This window comes from Ovis aries, chromosome 22, assembly GCF_016772045.2.
Source record: "Ovis aries strain OAR_USU_Benz2616 breed Rambouillet chromosome 22, ARS-UI_Ramb_v3.0, whole genome shotgun sequence".
Lineage (NCBI taxonomy): Eukaryota > Metazoa > Chordata > Mammalia > Artiodactyla > Bovidae > Ovis > Ovis aries.
Window position 1 is genome coordinate 46,059,221 of NC_056075.1, and position 20,607 is coordinate 46,079,827.

The following is a 20,607-nucleotide window of genomic DNA, read 5'->3' on the forward strand; positions in this document are numbered from 1 at the left end:
AGCTCCGTGCCTTGACGCAGACTAGCAGGCATTGATGAGGCCTGCAGTCACATCTGTGACTGAAGACCGTCCGCCGGGAGAAAGCTGTGGCCTTGACTCTCCTTCCAGAGATGAGCACTAGTTCATTAAAATGAGAAATCGCACAGGAGGCCTCCAACATCTGCTTCCTAGCACACGCCCAGACTGCGCTGTCCAACAGAGATAGAATGCCAGCTACATACACAATTTATAATTTTATACAGTCCACAGTAAAAAAAAAAAAAGTACAAGACAGTTGGTGAAATTAATTTTAATAATATATTTCATCTGAAATATGTCAACATGACCTTGATCTAAATATTACAAGTGGCATGTTTCACACGCCTCTTTTTTTTTTTCCCCATAGGAACTCTCTAAAACCCAGTGTGGTTTTTCCATGTATATCATATCTCAGTTTGAATGCTGAATTTTCATCACAGACTCTTGATCTGTATTTTTCACGTTTAATAAAATTCACCACAGGAAAGGAGATTCATGTATACATGCTGTTCCATCGTTCCAAATAGTTGTTTGCAAGAACTGAATCAGGTGTCCATTTTTTTACATTTAAGTTAAAAAGTTAAATGTAAAAAATTACATGAAATTAACTTAAGGTAAAAATTCTACTCATCAGTGGAACAGGCTGTATTTCAAGGGCTCACTGGCTACTCTATTGACTGACAAACTCTAAGGCAGGAGTTTTTGCTGTGTACTTTGTTGGAAAAGCTGACTTTGCAGAATAATATTATTTCTGTTACAGTTATTGACAGCTACCCTTGACTGAGTGCTGACTACTTGCCAGATACACACATTACATCATTTGATTCTCACAGTAAGCCTGAAGGGTTAACAGTAGCATGCCCGTTTAAAGAGAAGGACAATTAAGCCTTCAAGAGTTGAAGTAACTTGCCCAAGATTCAAGGCAAAGAGTGAGACAGGTAGATATTATTATTTTCTTATGTGCATGGGTAAACAGAACTTTAATCAGACCAAAAGGCTTTTCCAAAATCAATTAGACTGTTAGTCCCAAACTCCCAATTTATCCCTCCCCTCTTCCTTCCCTTTGTCAACTATAAATTTGTTTTCTTTGTCTGTGACTCTCGGGATTAACAGAAGCACACTTTCATATATAAAACAGATGAACAGCAAGAACCTACTGTATAACACAAGGAACTACAGTCAATATCTTATAATAACGTATAATGGAAAAGAATCTGAAAATGTTTATAGATATATGTATACTGAATCACTTTGCTGTACACCTGAAACTAGCACATTATTGTAAACCAACTCTTGTTCAGTTCAGTCGCTCAGTTGTGTCCAACTCTTTGTTGACCCCATGGGCTGCAGAACACCAGGCTTCCCTGTCCATCACCACCTCCCGGAGCTTGCTCAAACTCACGTCCATTGAGTTGGTGATGCTGAGCAACCATCTCATCCCCTTCTCCTCCTGCCTTCAATGCTTTCCAGCATCAGGGTCTTTTCTAAGGAGTCAGTTCTTTGCATCAGGTGGCCAAAGTATTAGAGCTTCAGCATCAGTCCTTCTAATGAATATTCAGGGTTGATTTCCTTTAGGACTGACTCATTTTATCTCCTTGTAGTCCAACATATTCTCAAGAATCTTCTCCAACACCAGAGTTCAAAAGCATCAGTTCTTCAGTGCTCAGCTTTCTTTATGGTCCAACTCTCACATCTATACATGAATACTGGAAAAACCATAGCTTTGACTAAACAGACCTTTGTTGGAAAAGTAATGTCTCTGCTTTTTAATATGCTGTCTAGGTTTGTCATAGCTTTTCTTCAAAGGAGAAAGTGTCTTTTGATTTCATGTTTGCAGTCACCATCTGCAGTGATTTTGGAGCCCAAGGAAATAAAATCTGTCACTGTTTCCATTATTTCCCTGTTTATTTGCCATGAATTGATGGGACCAGATGCCATGATCTTAGTTTTTTGAATGTTGAGCTTTAAGCCCGCTTTTTCACTCTCCCCTTTCACCTTCATCAAGAGGCTCTTTAGTTCCTCTTTGCTTTCTGTCAGAAGGCTGGTGTCATCTGCATATCTGAAGTTATTGATATTTCTCCTGTCAATCTTTATTCCAGCGTGTGGTTCATCCAGCCTGGCATTTCACATGATGTATTCTGCTTATACGTTAAATAAATAAACTGGTAATGGAAGTAAAGTCCGGTGCTGTAAAGAACAATATTGTGTAGGAACCTGTAATATTAGGTCCATGAATCAAGGTAAATTGGAAGTGGTCCAACAGGAAGTAGCAAGAGTGAGCATTGACACTTTAGGAATCAGTGAACTAAAATGAACTGGAACGGGCAAATTTAATTCAGATGACTTTTATATCTACTACTGTGGACAAGAATCCATTAGAAGAAATGGAGTAGCCATCATAGTCAACGAAAGAGTCCAAAATGCAGTACTTGTGTGCAATCTCAAAAACGACAGAATGATCTCTGTTCATTTCCAAGGCAAGCTATTTGGTATCACAGTAATCCAAGTCTATGCCCAACCACTAATGCCGAAGAAGCTGAAGTTGAACGGTTCTATGAAGACCTACCTACAATACCTCCTAGAATTAACACCAAAAAAGATGTCCTTTTAATCATAGGGGACTTGACTCTACTTTGGTGAAAAAGCAAACAAACAAAATCAAATAGACTGGCCCAGGTTCTTAGGCTTCAGTCACGTGCTGGTCACAGCTTTTTTCCATGTGTTGATCTGTGGGTAGTTGGCTTAAAATGTGTTTTCTTGATTTCATTGTTTGTTTGGTTGGTTGTTTTTCTCTTTTTCCTTTGAGTGGGGAGATTGTCAGCTTCCCAGGACATCCATTCTGAACCAAGTGAGACTATAGGCACTGATCTCGCTGTAGAAATGGTATTCTATTCATGGAGAAGGTTACTGGGGTCACCGATTTGAGACACTCAGAATATGACAGGGGATTCCTCTTCCTTGACTGTCAGATACATGTCTGATGCTTTAGTTGCAGGTGTGACTGTATGGGTGAGTATGTTTGTACGTGTGGGTGTGGGTGGATGGGTGCGTGAGTGGTTGTGTGTGGGGGTACCTTCCTCTATGTTCTTAATGTTTTGTTTTGACTTAGAAAATTTTTCAGGATCTTTAGTGTTATTGCAAACTTGGTCCCACCACTTCTTGAGAAAGCTGAAAGGAAGATAAATGCAGAGTCAGTGGTGTCCTTTGTAAAATAAGGTTCATTTTGCTTTGGGTGGGGAGGGCTGCTGGGTGGCTGCGGCAGCACCAGGAGGCCGACCTGCTTCTCACTGCAGACCCTCTCCTGTGAGCCTCTGCGCCTGTAGTTACAGAGAACGCAGATGAACACTCCTGTGTGTGAGCACATGCGTGCGTGTGCACACACACACACGTGCGCATGCATACACACAATACTCACATACACACATGTACACACGCACACACATGCGTGCACACACACATGCACACACCCACACACGTGTGCACACACATGCACCTGCACACACACACATGCACGCACACGCAAGTGCATGTGCACGTGAGCCCGAGCACTGCTGTTGGGATCGGCTTGGACACTGACCAGTGCAGCTGAGCCCCCGGAGAGGCAAGTGGGAGCTTGCAGTGACGGCTTTGCCCGATGTCTTCTGAGGATGGGATGGGCGGCCCTTGGTTTCACGTCCTCGCTCGCCATGTCAAACAAGCAGAGCACTGGGTTCAACCATGCAGAAGACTGTGGACCGAAGTCCTGGGCAGCTGTCTTGTTGGGAAGAGAGCACTTCTCCCCCTGAGCACATGCATGCCTGCTCACACGTGCCCACACATGTGCAGGAAGTCACAGGCACGTGTGCACACACATACACACACACACACACACATACTTCCACTGTGAGGTCTTGTGCATGTGCGGGGGCCCCTCCCCTGGCTGAGAGCAAGACCCCTCCTCTAACAGACTGTTCCAGAGGAACAAGCAGGTCCCAGAGCCACTCTTAGATCCCAGCTGTCTGAGACCTGGCACCGGAAGCCCACCTGTCCCAGGTCTGTCGGGGGCCTGGGCTGGGGCCTGCCAGTCACGGGTCACCGGGTAGGTGGATCAGTTGAGCTTCGGCTGCTTCCAGCTGTGGTCCTCGCAGCCACTGCGGGACCTGGGCTTCGTGGGGAGGCCTGGGTCGTGCTTTTTTTTTTTTTTTTTAATTTTAAAATCTTTAATTCTTACATGCGTTCCCAAACATGAACCCCCCTCCCACCTCCCTCCCCATAACATCTCTGTGGGTCATCCCCATGCACCAGCCCCAAGCATGCTGTATCCTGCGTCAGACATAGACTGGTGATTCAATTCTTACATGATAGTATACATGTTAGAATGCCATTCTCCCAAATCATCCCACCCTCTCCCTCTCCCTCTGAGTCCAAAAGTCTGCTATACACATCTGTGTCCTTTTTGCTATCTTGCATACAGGGTCGTCATTGCCATCTTTCTAAATTCCATATATATGTGTTAGTATACTGTATTGGTGTTTTTCTTTCTGGCTTACTTCACTCTGTATAATCGGCTCCAGTTTCATCCATCTCATCAGAACTGATTCAAATGAATTCTTTTTAACGGCTGAGTAATACTCCATTGTGTATATGTACCACAGCTTTCTTATCCATTCATCTGCTGATGGACATCTAGGTTGTTTCCATGTCCTGGCTATTATAAACAGTGCTGCGATGAACATCGGGGTACATGTGTCTCTTTCAATTCTGGTTTCCTCGGTGTGTATGCCCAGCAGTGGGATTGCTGGGTCATAAGGTAGTTCTATTTGCAATTTTTTAAGGAATCTCCACACTGTTCTCCATAGTGGCTGTACTAGTTTGCATTCCCACCAACAGTATAGGAGGGTTCCCTTTTCTCCACACCCTCTCCAGCATTTATTGCTTGCAGATTTTTGGATCACAGCCATTCTGACTGGTGTGAAGTGGTACCTCATTGTGGTTTTGATTTGCATTTCTCTAATAATGAGTGATGTTGAGCATCTTTTCATGTGTTTGTTAGCCATCCGTATGTCTTTTTTTGAGAAATGTCTATTTAGTTCTTTGGCCCATTTTTTGATTGGGTTGTTTATTTTTCTGGAATTGAGCTGCATAAGTTGCTTGTATATTTTTGAGATTAGTTGTTTGTCAGTTGCTTCATTTGCTATTATTTTCTCCCATTCAGAAGGCTGTCTTTTCACCTTGCTTATATTTTCCTTTGTTGTGCAGAAGCTTTTAATTTTAATTAGATCCCATTTGTTTATTTTTGCTTATATTTCCAGAATTCTGGGAGGTGGATCATAGAGGATCCTGCTGTGATTTATGTCCGAGAGTGTTTTGCCTATGTTCTCCTCTAGGAGTTTTATAGTTTCTGGTCTTACATTTAGATCTTTAATCCATTTTGAGTTTATTTTTGTGTGCGGTGTTAGAAAGTGATCTAGTTTCATTCTTTTACAAGTGGTTGACCAGTTTTCCCAGCACCACTTGTTAAAGAGATTGTCTTTACTCCATTGTATATTCTTGCCGCCTTTGTCAAAGATAAGGTGTCCATATGTGTGTGGATTTATCTCTGGGCTTTCTATTTTGTTCCATTGATCTATATGTCTGTCTTTGTGCCAGTACCATACTGTTTTGATGACTGTGGCTTTGTAGTAGAGCCTGAAGTCAGGCAAGTTGATTCCTCCAGTTCCATTCTTATTTCTCAAGATTGCTTTGGCAATTCGAGGTTTTTTGTATTTCCATACAAATCTTGAAATTATTTGTTCTAGTTCTGTGAAAAATATGGCTGGTAGCTTGATAGGGATTGCATTGAATTTGTAAATTGCTTTGGGTAGTATACTCATTTTCACTATATTGATTCTTCCTATCCATGAACATGGTATATTTCTCCATCTATTAGTGTCCTCTTTGATTTCTTTCATCAGTGTTTTATAGTTTTCTATATATAGGTCTTTAGTTTCTTTAGGTAGATATATTCCTAAGTATTTTATTCTTTTCATTGCAATGGTGAATGGAATTATTTCCTTAATTTCTTTTTCTACTTTCTCATTATTAGTGTATAGGAATGCAAGGGATTTCTGTGTGTTGATTTTATATCCTGCAACTTTACTATATTCACTGATTAGCTCTAGTAATTTTCTGGTGGAGTCTTTAGGGTTTTCCATGTAGAGGATCATGTCATCTGCAAACAGTGAGAGTTTTACTTCTTCTTTTCCAATTTGGATTCCTTTTATTTCTTTTTCTGCTCTGATTGCTGTGGCCAAAACTTCCAGAACTAAGTTGAATAGTAGCGGTGAAAGTGGACACCCTTGTCTTGTTCCTGACTTTAGGGGAATGCTTTCAATTTTTCACCATTGAGGATAATGTTTGCTGTGGGTTTGTCATATATAGCTTTTATTATGTTGAGGTATGTTCCTTCTATTCCTGCTTTCTGGAGAGTTTTTATCATAAATGGATGTTGAATTTTGTCAAAGGCCTTCTGTGCATCTATTGAGATAATCATATGGTTTTTATTTTTCAATTTGTTAATATGGTGAATTACATTGATTGATTTGCAGATATTGAAGAATCCTTGCATCCCTGGGATAAAGCCCACTTGGTCATGGTGTATGATCTTTTTAATGTGTTGTTGGATTCTGATTGCTAGAATTTTGTTGAGGATTTTTGCATCTGTGTTCATCAGTGATATTGGCCTGTAGTTTTCTTTTTTTGTGACATCTTTGTCAGGTTTTGGTATTAGGGTGATGGTGGCCTCATAGAATGAGTTTGAAGTTTACCTTCCTCTGCAATTTTCTGGAAGAGTTTGAGTAGGATAGATGTTAGCTCTTCTCGAAATTTTTGGTAGAATTCAGCTGTGAAGCCGTCTGGACCTGGGCTTTTGTTTGCTGGAAGATTTCTGATTACAGTTTCAATTTCCATGCTTGTGATGGGTCTGTTAAGATTTTCTATTTCTTCCTGGTTCAGTTTTGGAAAATTGTACTTTTCTAAGAATTTGTCCATTTCTTCCACATTGTCCATTTTATTGGCATACAACTGCTCATAGTAGTCTCTTATGATTCTTTGTATTTCTGTGTTGTCTGTTGTGATCTCTCCATTTTCATTTCTAATTTTATTGATTTGATTTTTCTCTCTTTGCTTCTTGATGAGTCTGGCTAATGGTTTGTCAATTTTATTTATCCTTTCAAAGAACCAGCTTTTGGCTTTGTTGATTTTTGCTCTGGTCTCTTTTGTTTCTTTTGCATTTATTTCTGCCCTAATTTTTAAGATTTCTTTCCTTCTACTAACTCTGGGGTTCTCCAGTTCTTCCTTTTCTAGTTACTTTAGTTGTAGAGTTAGGTTGTTTATTTGACTTTTTTCTTGTTTCTTGAGGTATGCCTGTATTGCTATGAACTTTCCTCTTAGCACTGCTTTTGTAGTGTCCTACAGGTTTTGGGTTGTTGTGTTTTCATTTTCATTAGTTTCTATGCATATTTTGATTTCTTTTTTGATTTCTTCTGTGATTTGTTGGTTATTCAGAAGTGTGTTGTTCAACCTCCATATGTTGGAATTTTTAATAGTTTTTCTCCTGTAATTGAGATCTAATCTTAGTGCATTATGGTCAGAAAAGATGCTTGGAATGATTTCGATTTTTTTGAATTTATCAAGTTTAGATTTATGGCCCAGGATGTGATCTATCCTGGAGAAGGTTCCATGAGCACTTGAAAAAAGGTGAAATTCATTGTTTTGGGGTGAAATGTCCTATAGATATCAATTAGGTCTAACTGATCTAATGTATCATTTAAAGTTTGCGTTTCTTTGTTAATTTTCTGTTTAGTTGATCTGTCCATAGGTGTGAGTGGGGTATTAAAATCTTCCACTATTATTGTGTAATTGTTGATTTCCCCTTTCATACTTGTTAGCATTTGTCTTACATATTGTGGTGCTCCTATATTGGGTGCATATATATTTATAATTGTTATATCTTCTTCTTGGATTGATCCTTTGATCATTATGTAGTGGTCTTCTTTGTCTCTTTTCACAGCCTTTGTTTTAAAGTCTATTTTATCGGATATGAGTATTGCCACTCCTGCTTTCTTTTGGTCTCTATTTGCGTGGTATATCTTTTTCCAGCCCTTCACTTTCAGTCTGTATGTGTCCCTTGTTTTGAGGTGGGTCTCTTGTAAGCAGCATGTAGAGGGGTCTTGTTTTTGTGTCCATTCGGCCAGTCTTTGCCTTTTGGTTGGGGCATTCAACCCATTTACGTTTAAGGTAATTATTGATAAGTATGATCCCATTACCATTTACTTTATTGTTTTGGGTTCGGGTTTATACACCCTTTTCGTGTTTCCTGTCTAGAGAATATCCTTTAGAATTTGTTGGAGAGCTGGTTTGGTGGTGCTGAATTCTCTCAGCTTTTGCTTGTCTGTAAAGCTTTTGATTTCTCCTTCGTATTTGAATGAGATCCTTGCTAGGTACAGTAATCTGGGCTGTAGGTTATTTTCTTTCATCACTGTAAGTATGTCTTGCCATTCCCTCCTGGCCTGAAGAGTTTCTATTGAAAGATCAGCTGTTATCCTTATGGGAATCCCCTTGTGTGTTATTTGTTTTTTTTCCCTTGCTGCTTTTAATATTTGTTCTTTGTGTTTGATCTTTGTTAATTTGATTAATATGTGTCTTGGGGTGTTTCGCCTTGGGTTTATCCTATTTGGAACTCTCTGTGTTTCTTGGACTTGGGTGGTTATTTCCTTCCCCATTTTAGGGAAGTTTTCAACTATTATCTCCTCAAGGATTTTCTCATGCTCTTTCTTTCTGTCTTCTTCTTCTGGGACTCCTATAATTCGAATGTTGGAGCATTTCATATTGTCCTGGAGGTCTCTGAGATTGTCCTCATTTCTTTTAATTCGTTTTTCTTGTTTCCTCTCTGATTCATTTATTTCTACCATTCTATCTTCTATTTCACTAATCCTATCTTCTGCCTCCGTTATTCTACTATTTGTTGCCTCCAGAGTGTTTCTGATCTCATTTATTGCGTTATTCATTATATTTTGACTCTTTTTTATTTCTTCTAGGTCCTTGTTAAACCTTTCTTGCATCTTCTCAATCCTTGTCTCTAGGCTATATATCTGTGATTCCATTTTGATTTCAAGATTTTGGATCATTTTCACTATCAATATTTGGAATTCCTTCTCAGGTAGACTCCCTACTTCTTCCTCTTTTGTTTGGTTTGGTGGGCAACTCTTCTGTTCCTTTACCTGCTGAGTATTCCTTTTTTTCTTCATCTTAGTTATATTGCTGCGTTTGGGGTGGCCTTTTTATATTCTGGTAATTTGTGGAGTTCTCTTTATTATGGAGCTTCCTCACTGTGGGTGGGGTTCTATCAGTGGCTTGTCAAGGTTTCCTGGTTAGGGAGGCTTGTGTTGGAGTTCTGGTGGATGGAGCTGGGTTTCTTCTCTCTGGAGTGCAGTGGAGTGACCAGTAATGGGTTATGAGACATCAAAGGTTTTGGAATAATTTTGAGCTGCCTGTATATTGAAGCTCAGGGGAGTGTTCCTGTGTTGCTGGAGAATTTGAGTGGTATGTCTTGTTTTGGAACTTGTTGGCCCTCGGGTGGTGCTTGGTTTCGGTGTAGGTATGAAGGCATTTGATGAGCTCCTATTGCTTAATGTTCCCTGAATTCAAGAGTTCTGTAATGTTTTCAGGCTTTGGATTTAAGCCTTCCGCTTCTGGTTTTCAGCTTTATTTTTACAGTAGCCTCTAGACTTCTCCATCTATACAGCACCGATGATAAAACATCTAGGTTAAAGATGAAAAGTTTCTCCACATTGAGGGACACTCAGAGACGTTCACTGAGTTACAAGGAGAAGAGAAGATGGAGGGGGTAGTTAGAGGTAACTGGAATGAGATGTGGTGAGATCAAAAGAGGAGAGAGCAAGCTAGCCAGTAGTCACTTCCTTATGTGCGCTCTATAGTCTGGACCTCTCAGAGGTATTTACGGAGTTATACGGGGAAGAGGAGAGGGAGGAAGTAGACAGAGGTGACCAGGAGGATAAGAGAGAGGAATGAGAAGGAGAGAGACAAATCCTGCCAGTAACCAGTTCCTTAGGTGTTGTCCACCGTCTGGAACACACAGAGATTCACAGAGTTGGATAGAGAAGAGATGGGGGGAAAAGAGACAGAGGCCACCTGGTGGAGAAAAAGGAGAGTCCAAAGGAGGAGAGAGTGGTCAAGCCAGTAATCTCGCTCTCAGGTAAACTTGGGTAGTGAAGTTGGGGTTTTTAAATGTACAAAATTGACAACAAAAACCTAAGAGCAAAGATTAAAAATCTGTTTTTGAAGACAATGGTCTGCTTTTCTGGTTGCCTGATGTCCTCTGCCAGCCTACAGAAGTTGTTTTGTGGAGTTTGCTCGGCGTTGAAATGTTCTTTTGAGGAATTTGTGAGGGAGAAAGTGGTCTTCCCGTCCTATTCCTCCGCCATCTTTACAGTTCCTGCTGGGTCGTGCTTTTGAAGGTGCAGCCGCCCTGTTACCCTCTGTCCTTGGAGACCTGCAGGAGATGCCTGGTGTGGTCCATTCACCTGCACGGAAGCCCTGGGCATGCGGCCGCTCCCTCCTGGTGAGCTGGTCCTGTGATGGCCGTGTGGTCAGGGGCCTGTGCTGGTCCTCTGGACAGGAGTGTTGCACCCTCCCAAAGTCCTGTTCATGTGGTCTTGTTCCAGCCTCTTGGTGAGGTAGGCTTATCCCCATGGCCCCCTTTATCTTGACCAGCCAGAGGTGGGAGGCAGTGTAAGGTTAAAACCACAGTTATCCTGTGGATGTTGAAAACATCCCCTGCGTATATTCCATAGTATCTCTCGATACTGTGGACCCATGAAGGGTTATAACAAATGGATTTTTATGTTCTCAGAAACTAACAGGATGAAAGTCTTTAAACATGACAGAATGGCAGCAAAATCTCCAAAATTTGGTCCTTTTTCTTCAAAAGAGGCTGAGTAATAAACAAGCAAAGCTATCACAGAGCTCTGGGTGGGGTGGCAGGTGGGCGTTTGCAGCTGGAGCCGGTAATGGTTGACGGCATCTCTCCCAGCAGAAGGTGGACAGGGAGGCCATCCCTTCCCTCACCCTGGAGTGATTCTGACAGATCACACTAGCACACTCGATTATTTGGAGGACGATGAAGTCCACCCCCACCTGTCCGGCGTGACAGATACATGGGGCTGTACGGCATGGACTGCGGCCAGGGCCTCTGGGTCGCCAGATCCCGAGGAGCCATTTCAGCCGTCTCTGAGTCCAGAGCTGTGTTCCTTTGAGTTTCTAGGATCATTGTGGGCACAGCCCTGCTGCCGCGTTGGCCTGGCATGTCCACCGGCCTGCTGCTGCTGTAGGGTCCCTCCCATGCTTGGCTTTGCTCAGCCTCCGAGGTCATGTTATCCGTGGTCGTGTGGTCAGCACCTGTCTCTGTCTGCTCAGCTTCTCGTGGCTCTTCCTTCTCCAGCTGCTTGGAAATTAGACTTACCTGCAGAACAGCGGTAGCAGTGATGCTGGGGACAACCGAGTGGCCAGGGTGGCTAAGGGCTCATCTCCTGAGGGTGGACACGCTGGTGATGTGTCTCAGGTGGTAGGGAAGGGGGACTCCAGCTGGAGATGCTCCACTTGGGCCTTGAGGATGAACACAGGCAGGGCTGGACTCAGACGGCTTGGCCGAGGGCCCTGCCCTGCCCCTTGGTTTCTGGGAGCTGGAGTGTAGCTCTACACTGGACGTCGGGTTGCAGTTAAGGTCAGCAGAGCTACTGCAGGCTGGTGCGACTTGTGAACTTCAGGATTTTGTAGTAAGATGTTGGATTTGGGATGCCTGTGGAGTTCGTGTATGCAGTGGGTCAGGATTTTGGGCAGCTACACTTTCAGGCTGGATTCACTGCCATGAGGTCATCTTGTGGCCTGTCCCTTGGACTGGCTTTGTCCTGGGATGCCTGTGCCCTCTCCTACGCTGGAGGACCATCTCAGCTTTGGAGCGCTTCTGTCATGAGTTCAAGGGGTGGTGGCATTTAGGGGAGATGCTCTCTGCGGGGCTGGGCATTCGCCACGGACATTGTAGGAAGGGCTGGGTAGCAAGGGGAAGGAATCGCGTGATGGCCCCTGGCATCCAGGGGCCACGACGAGGAGAGCCTGTCCTGGTCCCCATGCCAGAGTGCCTTCTCCTTGTGCTGCACTCTCACGCCCTGCCCGCCTGCGATCCCTGACATCAGTCAGCCAAGCCCGCCCGGCCGCTGCCTGGAAGATGCTCAGCCCTTTAGCATCTCTGACTTACCTCTGCCTAAGTATTTGTTGGGTTCCCTGGTGGCTTAGTGGTAAAGAACCCACCTGGCAGTGCAGGAGAGGCAGGTTTGATCCCTGTCCTGGGAAGATGCCCTGGCGGAAGAAATGGCAGCCCACTCCAGTATTCTTGCCTGGGAGATCCTGTGAACATAGGAGCCTGGCGGGCTACAGTCCCCAGGGTTCCCAGGAGTTAGACACCGCTTAGCGACTGAGCATGCACGTAAGTATGGATTCCTGTAACGGTGCCATCTGCAAGCAAATGCATATATTCACCTGTTCTTTGGGGGAAACTCCATCTGGAAAAACGGAGTTATTATCAGTTCCTTTTCTGTGGATTAAATCAAAATGGAGCTTGAAAAAGCCTTAGCATGAGCGTCCTACGTGCAGCCCCCTGGAAAGTGGAGGAGCAGAAGGATGTGGGCTGTTTCTGCATCTCCCTGCCTGACCTGCCTCTCTCCTCCGTCCCGCGGTCTTCTCTACCACACGTGTGTGCTAGTCACTTAGTTGTGTCTGACTCTTTGCGACCCCGTGGACCGTAGCCCTCCAGGCTCCTCTGTCTATGGGATTTCCCAGGCAAGAATACTAGAGTGGGTTGCCGTTCCCTTCTCCAAGGCATCTTCCCCTCCCAGGGATCAAACCCAAGTCTGCTGCTGGCAGATTCTTTACCACCTGAGCCACCAGGGAAGCCCCTACTTCTTGGCAAAATCTCCTAAGCAGGTCTCTGCATACTTTCAGGAATGTTTCCAATGTTGCAGGCTCATTTGTTTTCTTTATGTTAAAAAATAACTCAGAAAACATTAATGCAAAGACATGCTTGTGTGTATCATTAACACTGGAAGTCCTAAAATGTAAAATTCTAAAAACAAGCGCAAGATATTTAATGTTTCCAAGCTCTGCTGTCTCTTCTCTCGTGTTCCACATTTTAAAGGGAACAACAGTGGCTGAGTTTGTTTCACCATCAGAACTGCTGTTGTCAGCAGATCGCTCACGTTGGAGGGTGGGTGTGCTGGAGTTCAGTGGGATTCCCCAGCAGAAAGAGACAGTTAGTAATCAACATTTCATCTCCAGTCTTATTTGTGTCTAGTTCGTTTGTTTTTTTTTTTCTTCTCTCTGAGCATCCTTTCCATGGTTCTTTCTGAAAAACAAATGAAAACCCAAATTATCTTTGATCCTGAGACACCAGCATCCCTTCCTTTCTGAGCTGTGCTCCGGGAGCTATGTCTGCGCTCCTGGTTTTGTCTTCTCATCCCACTCCAGGAAGCTGGCCTGAACAGGACTCTGTGTGCTCTCGGTCGCCACGTCCCAGGGCTGTTCCTTTGCGTCTGATCTTGCCACACCCAGGCCACCTGCCCTCCCTCGATTTGGGTGATGTCACTCATCTCTGCCTCATCCCACGTTGCTGCTCGCTCCATCTCCTGTTCTAATACCAACTCCTGACTGCCGCTCATAGTACTCCCTTCTCATTCTCCATACTTCTCTTCAATGGTCTTACTCACACACCTGGCATTTATTGCTGTCTAAGGGCTGTTGCTTCTTGGGTCTTTGAGACTGGAGATCTCTAAGGTCTAGACGCCTACCGAGTAGAGCTACATGCATATCCAACAGGCAACTCAAACGCAGCTCATCCAAAACCAGACCCTGGTCCTTTTCTCCTCCCTTAGACACCCTTCTGTTCCCAGGTTCCTCTCCTTAGAAGTGTCACATCCTGCCATGGGTGACTCATCAAGGGCTCATGTTGGACTGGGTGTCATGTTTGACTCTCGTTTAGCTCCTGGCCTCCTCTCCGTTTATCGTCAGCCACTGTTCAGCCTGCCTCCAATGTGGTTTTGTTCAGGGCCTCTTCTTTCAAACTTACCACTGTAGCAGGAGGTCAGTTCAGTTTAGTTGGTCAGTCATGTCCGACTCTTTGTGACCCCTGTGGACTACAGCACGCCAGGCTTCCGTGTCCATAGCCAACTCCTGGAGCTTGCTGATTTCCATCAAGTTGGTGATGCCATCCAACCATCTCATCTTCTGTCGTCAGCAGGAGGTCAGGCTTTTCCTAGTTTTTGCTTGGGCTATTGCAGTAGCTAACTAGCCAGTTCTGTGCCTCCCATCTGCACTGCCCTACCTGGATGCCATCACAGAGGCTCTCTCTGGCCTTTTGTATTATCACATCCCTTCCCCATCAGCTTCTTCCAATTCTCCAACCGTTTCAATCTCACCCATCACGTTCAGAATGAAACCTGACTTCCTGTCTGGTATTTTATTCTCCTTCTTCTCTTCCCACCCTCCTGAACTTCGCCTGTGGCTCTGTGAATATGTCATCTACTCCCGCCTCCCTGAATTTGTGCCTAGGATTGCCCACCCTATGTTGGAGGTTCTAATGCTTCTTCCCAGCAGGTGAATGCACTACGTCCTGAAGGAGGCCTTCCTTTCACGTCCAAGGTCAAAACCTGTTCCCCACTGCTCCCTCCCTCATTAGTCCAGGGGTCTAGGAGGCCAGAGAGGGTAGTGGGGGCTGCTCTTCACCGGTGTTTATGTCACATCATAAGAGCAAGTACCTGTCCAGAGCATCTCACCTGTTCCCGGCCCAGGCCTTCATGCCTAATCTTGCAGGTGGACATTGAGCCTAAAACCTGTGAGTTACTAGTGCCAGTGTGTCCGTGTTAGAGATGAGGAAACCTAGGCTTGTAGAGTTAACCAGCTTAGCCCAAGGTTACCCTGCATGGAAAACAGCAGAATTTAAACCCACACAACCTCACTCCAGAGCCTGAGCTCTGCCCTCTGCAGACTGTCCTCTGCAGGTGTGAACCCAGCAGAAAGTTATCCCTGACCAAGTAAACATTAAGTGTGGAAGTTAGTGAGTTGTGAACTGGCCAAGCTCAGGAACGTCTGGGAGGTATATGGAAGCAGAAAGGAACCATGCTCTGGTCCTCCTAGGAAACAACAAGAATAGTTGCAGTTCAAATCATTTGTGTTTTAACATATATTCCTTTTAAATGGGCCAATCAGTAAATTCATAGTTTGGCACAGAAAATTAGTTAAACTCGCTGCAGGCTTGTTTGTGTTTGTATCGACATGCACACCATGGGATATATGTGATTGTGTGTCTGTGTGCGTGTGTTTGTTAACTGTCATCTTATGTTTATATGGCGGCCACACAGACATGTATGCATATGTGAGTATGTGTGTGTGAATTGTCTGATAAGAAAACAAGTGATTTCTGCCAGGTCAGCTGGTCTGACGCCCTCCAGATGTCAGTTTCACATTGCAGAGAGTGTTAGTGCACCGTGCCCTGTCTCAAGCTAGGAAAACAAGCTTCTGGCAAACAGAGCTGCGTCTCGGTGGGTCTCCTGCTGACTGGTAACCTGGTGTCCCCTGCAGACTGCAGAGAGATCCTGCTTCCCATGATGACGGATCAGCTCAAGTACCATCTGGAGAGACAGGAAGATCTGGAGGCCTGCTGCCAACTGCTCAGCAACATCCTTGAGGTTCTGTACCGGAAGGACGTGGTGAGTAGCCGTGGGGCTGCCTCCATGGACCCCGCAGCAAGCGTGGGCCTGTGATCCTCCTGAGACCTGGCCTCTACGGACCGACTCACGTTTGATTCATTTAAAAGAGAATGGCCTGAATTTCAAGGGTTGCCCTTTCTTTTTCTTTGGGCCTTCCCTGGTGGCTCTAATGATAAAGTGTCTGCCTGCAATACAGGAGACCCTGGTTCAATCCTTTGGGTCAGGAAGATCCCCTGGAGAAGGGAAGGGCAACCCATTCCAGTGTTCTTGCCTGGAAAATCCCATGGACAGAGGAGTGAGTGTGGCGGGCTGTAGTCCATGAGGTCGCAAAGAGTCAGGCACGACTGAGCGACTAACACCGTTCTCTTTTTCTCTGTAGAGTTGCATGCTCAAATTATTTTTTTTATTAATGTATAAAGCTTGATGGGGCTTCTCTGGTGGTAAAGAATCCTCCTGCCAATGCAGGAGGTATAGGCACATGGGTTTGATCCCTTGGTCGGGAGGATCGCCTGGAGGAGGAAATGGCAGCCCACTCCAGTCTTCTTGCCTGGGAAATCCTATGAACGGAGGAGCCTAGTGGGCTGCAGTCCATGGGGGCGCACAGAGTCAGACACAACTGAGCGCGCAGAGGAGGATGATTGTATTATCATGTGTGTCTTTCCACATTAAAGAAACTGTTTTGTTTCCTGTGACTTCTCAGCTCAGTGACTCCCAAGACTGAGATTTGATATTTAAGGTCAGAGGCTTTGATGTTAAAAATTAGAAATAAACAGAGGGTGGCTAATTGCCTACTTTCTGTCAATCATTGTCTTTAATAAATCATACTTAGTATTATTATTTTATGATGAGCATAGTTGTTGCTGCTTTAAGTCAGTGGTGCTTCTGACAATTTTGAGAGCAGTTCTCTGCCCCTTTTTGCAGGTTCCTTTCTGTACAGGCAGCTTTTTCCTGTGCTTTCTTTGCTGTTTCTTTTTTACATGGTATTTTCTTTTGCATTTCTCAATTGTATGCTTATTCCTCTGCCCTTTTGGTCTTAATAAAAAGCTGGCGCAAGCACATGTGGAAACAGCTGACTCTCTGCCTCCCGACCCCGTTGTACCTACCATATGCATTTGTGTACGCACGTGTGTGTGCGCATGTAGGGTCACTGGCTCTCCAGGTGTGTCTGGACAGCTGTTCAGAGCCACGTCTGTCTCTGTCTCTAGCAGTGGCTAGATGAATCAAGGTTTTCTAGTTAGTAGGGCTTGTTCTTAGCTTTCCCCCACGCGACTCTGGACAACTCCCCAGTCCAAACACATGCACACACACGCACACACACATGTGCCTGTCCCGCCCACTTCTTTGCTGCACCTGCTTATCTTCTCAGAGTCTGGGTGATGTGCTTGAAAAGAGAATTACAGTAAGTAAGTTAACTGCGACTGTGGCTATGTCCACCCTCCCCAGCCTTTGTCTCTGAAAGCTCTTGCCAGCCTTAACCCAAAGGCCAGGCTTCAGTCATCCCAGTCCAGGCCTTTTGAAAAATGCTCAACATCGCTCCTTATGCTGCTGCTGCTGCTGCTGCTGCTGCTAAGTCACTTCAGTCGTGTCCGACTTTGTGCAACCCCGTAGACGGCAGGCCACCAGCCTCCCCCGTCCCTGGGATTCTCTAGGCAAGAACACTGGAGTAGGTTGCCATTTCCTTCTCCAATGCAGGAAAGTGAAAAGTGAAAGTGAAGTCCGTCAGTTGTGCCTGACCCTCAGCGACCCCATGGACTGCAGCCTTCCAGGCTCCTCCGTCCATGGGATTTTCCAGGCAAGAGTACTGCAGTGGGGTGCCATTGCCTTCTCCTCGTTCATTATGAAAGAAATGCAAATCAAAACTACAATGAAGTTATTCCTTCACTTCAATCATCAGAATGGCCATCATCGAGAAATCTACAAACAGCAAATGCTGGGGAGGATTTGGAGAAAGTGGAACCCTCTTACAGGGTTGGTGGGGATGTAAATTGATACAGCCACTAGGGAGAACAGTATGGAGAGTTCTTTAAAACTAAGAATGAAACTACCATATAACCCAACAACCCCACTATTGGGCATATACTCTGAGGAAACCGTAATTTAAAAAGACATGTACTCCCAAGTGCATTGTAGCACTATTTACAATAGCTAGACCATGGGAGTAACCAAGATGTCCACTGACAGATGAATGGATAAAGAGGCTGTGGTGTATCTATGTATACAATGGAATACTGTCCAGCCATAAAAAGGAACACATTTGAATTAGTTCTAGTGAGGTGGATGGATTTGGAACCTGTTACACAGAGTGAAGTTAGTCGGAAATGGGAAAAACATATCGTGTATTAACGCATGAGCATGGAATCTAGAAAAAATGGTACTACTTGTAGGGCAATGAAACTACTTGCAGGGCAAGAATAGAGACACAGACATAGAGCACAGATTTGTGGATACAGCGGGGGAAGGAGGGGAGTGGGACAAACGGAGAGAGTAGCATGGAAACATACACATTAGTGGGAATTTGCTGTATGACCCAGGGAGCTCAAACCGGGCTGTGTGACAGCCTAGAGGGGTGGGATGGGATGGGAGGTGGGAGGGAGGGTCAAGCGGAAGGTGACATATGTATACATGGCTGATTCACCTTGTTGTTTGGCAAAACCCAACACAATATTGTAAAGCAACTAGCCTCCAAGTAAAAACAGAAAAGAGTGAAAAAAAAAAAAGATTGCACTTGAAAAGTTGTAAGGTCAAGCCTTATAGAGGAGGCAGTGCCTGTCTGGCCTGTGCAGAGCGCCTGGAAAACCTGTTTATACACGTACAGAATTCATGAAGAAGAATCAATAGTCCCATCACATATGAGACGAAGGAGCACACGTTTACTGATTGGAGATGCTCCGGCATGCTGCGTTTTTGGGGTTGTGCTAAGGTGATATTTAAACATTTGATTCTATGCAAGCATACACATTACTGGGATCTGACTTGCAGCGTGAGCTGTTTGGTTGTTAGCTGCTGGCCCTCTGTGTACAAATGGGCAAGTGTCTTTCCAAAGCTAATTGGTGAGCTAATCAGGGATCATAAACATTATATTGTTTAAACAGATTTGCTTTTATTTTTAAGGTTTGCTTCAATTAAATTACTGTGATTATATAACATTACCATTAATGGGCTATAATTAATAAAATGCCTTGAGTTTTCTTTGTGAAGGCTTTTGCCTGTGACAAGGGCCATTTTTCATCTCGTTAAGGATTGTAATTGATTTACTCTTTACAGGGTAAATGGGTTCTGTGACAGCCGCAGGGCTGGCATGTTAATGACTGTCTTAGCTGTTGGTTTACACGTGTGTCTTTCCTGCAGGGGCCGACGCAGAGGCACGTCCAGATCATCATGGAGAAGCTTCTCCGGACAGTGAACCGAACCGTCATTTCCATGGGGCGGGACTCAGAACTCATCGTAAGTGTTCAGTGACACACGCATGGGGGTCTCATCATGGCTGAGAGCATCTTTCTCAGGAAAGTCGTTTACTCTCAAGCTTGAAAACCCACACGGTCCTCTTGCAGTTGCCTTTTGAAACTATAGCAGGCAGTTGCGATGCATTTATTTACAGCCTAGTAGGTTAAGTGGGCTCATTTTCCGTGATTCTAGAAGCAAGTGTCAAAGGTGAAAAGCAGGCACACCCTCGTTTTGTAGATGGAGGATTTGGGTCTAGTTTTGTCGTTGCTAGCTTCTAGCAAAGGTTGTTTGTTTTCTTCTAAGTTCCCACACTCCAGGCAGTTGCTTTCTGTGTATTTACACTTAAGATCCCATTAATAAAATTTTATGAAGGGCCTTAAAAAGTAATTGAGGCACTCCGAGTTAGCTATTTTCTGTCTTCTCTAATGTACTGTAAATGTTCCTCTTACATGGATGCAAAGTGTGGGATCTATTCTTTTCCTCCAGGTTTTTACCAATAGCGGTGGCGGTCTTTCACGTTTCACGCTGTGGCGCTTTCTCCCAGAGTTTGCCACCGTGATGATTGTTAGATTTGGTTTCATGGGCAAAAGATGCATTTGTAGGTCTCATTTAATTTCTTTCATTTCTGGTATGTATTACCATTTAACTAAGCTGGGTGGATCCTATTTCAAAAAAGTCACTTTCCTAATCAAGGAACAAGAAAAATCCAGTTAGAGTTTTCACTGGCAGTCAGACTAGGCACACTGGTCTCCCTTGGGTGAGTTTAGCTCTGTCTGCATAGCCTGGGCATGGATCAGGTCTGGTGACCCATCAGCTTCCTTCGGACATAAAGCAGGAATGGGGCAGTGGGCTTGTGTTGCTTTCTGTGGCTGCATCACAGTGAGGGATGTGGCGTGTGGCTTTGGATGCGCCACAGAGAATAATCGTTGCCTCTGTATGTTTCCATGTGGTAAGATTGTCGAGTTTATGTTTCTGAGTTTTAGCCCATGTTGTGTGCCGGTTTTCCTTTCTAAGGTACATCTCTTTTCCATTTATGCTTTACCATGTTTAAATTAAGGATTTTTCCTTGTAAATTGATGTTATTTACCATGGACTCTTCCATTATCCTGTAAACCTCACTTGCTTCTTCATGCTCCTCATTGTTACTCTTCTTCTCTGTAGTTCTGGAAATGCTTTCGTCTAGGTCAGTGGAGAGGGAGCCCCGTGGAGGAAGACTTGGGGTGGCTGCAGAGGCACCCCAGGGCCCCAGTGTTCCTGTCTCCTTGGGGTTGTGTCCTGGGTGCCACGGGATACTCTGTCATAGTGGAACTCGGGGGCTTTAAGTAGAATGAAGGACGTGTGGCTAGAGCCT

The 20,607-nt window shown here is 44.5% G+C and overlaps 1 protein-coding gene across 2 annotated transcripts in view; it reads left to right on the plus strand.

Moving 5' to 3' along the window:
* The window catches only part of DOCK1 (dedicator of cytokinesis 1), a 569,019-nt gene that overhangs the window by 197,595 nt on the left and 350,817 nt on the right, over positions 1–20,607 (plus strand). For both annotated transcript variants that reach the window (XM_015103500.3, XM_042238527.1), the window contains exons 26-27: positions 15,685–15,812; positions 19,161–19,256. In XM_015103500.3, the coding sequence (XP_014958986.2) occupies positions 15,685–15,812; positions 19,161–19,256 (224 nt within the window). The remainder of the gene's footprint in view (positions 1–15,684; positions 15,813–19,160; positions 19,257–20,607) is intronic.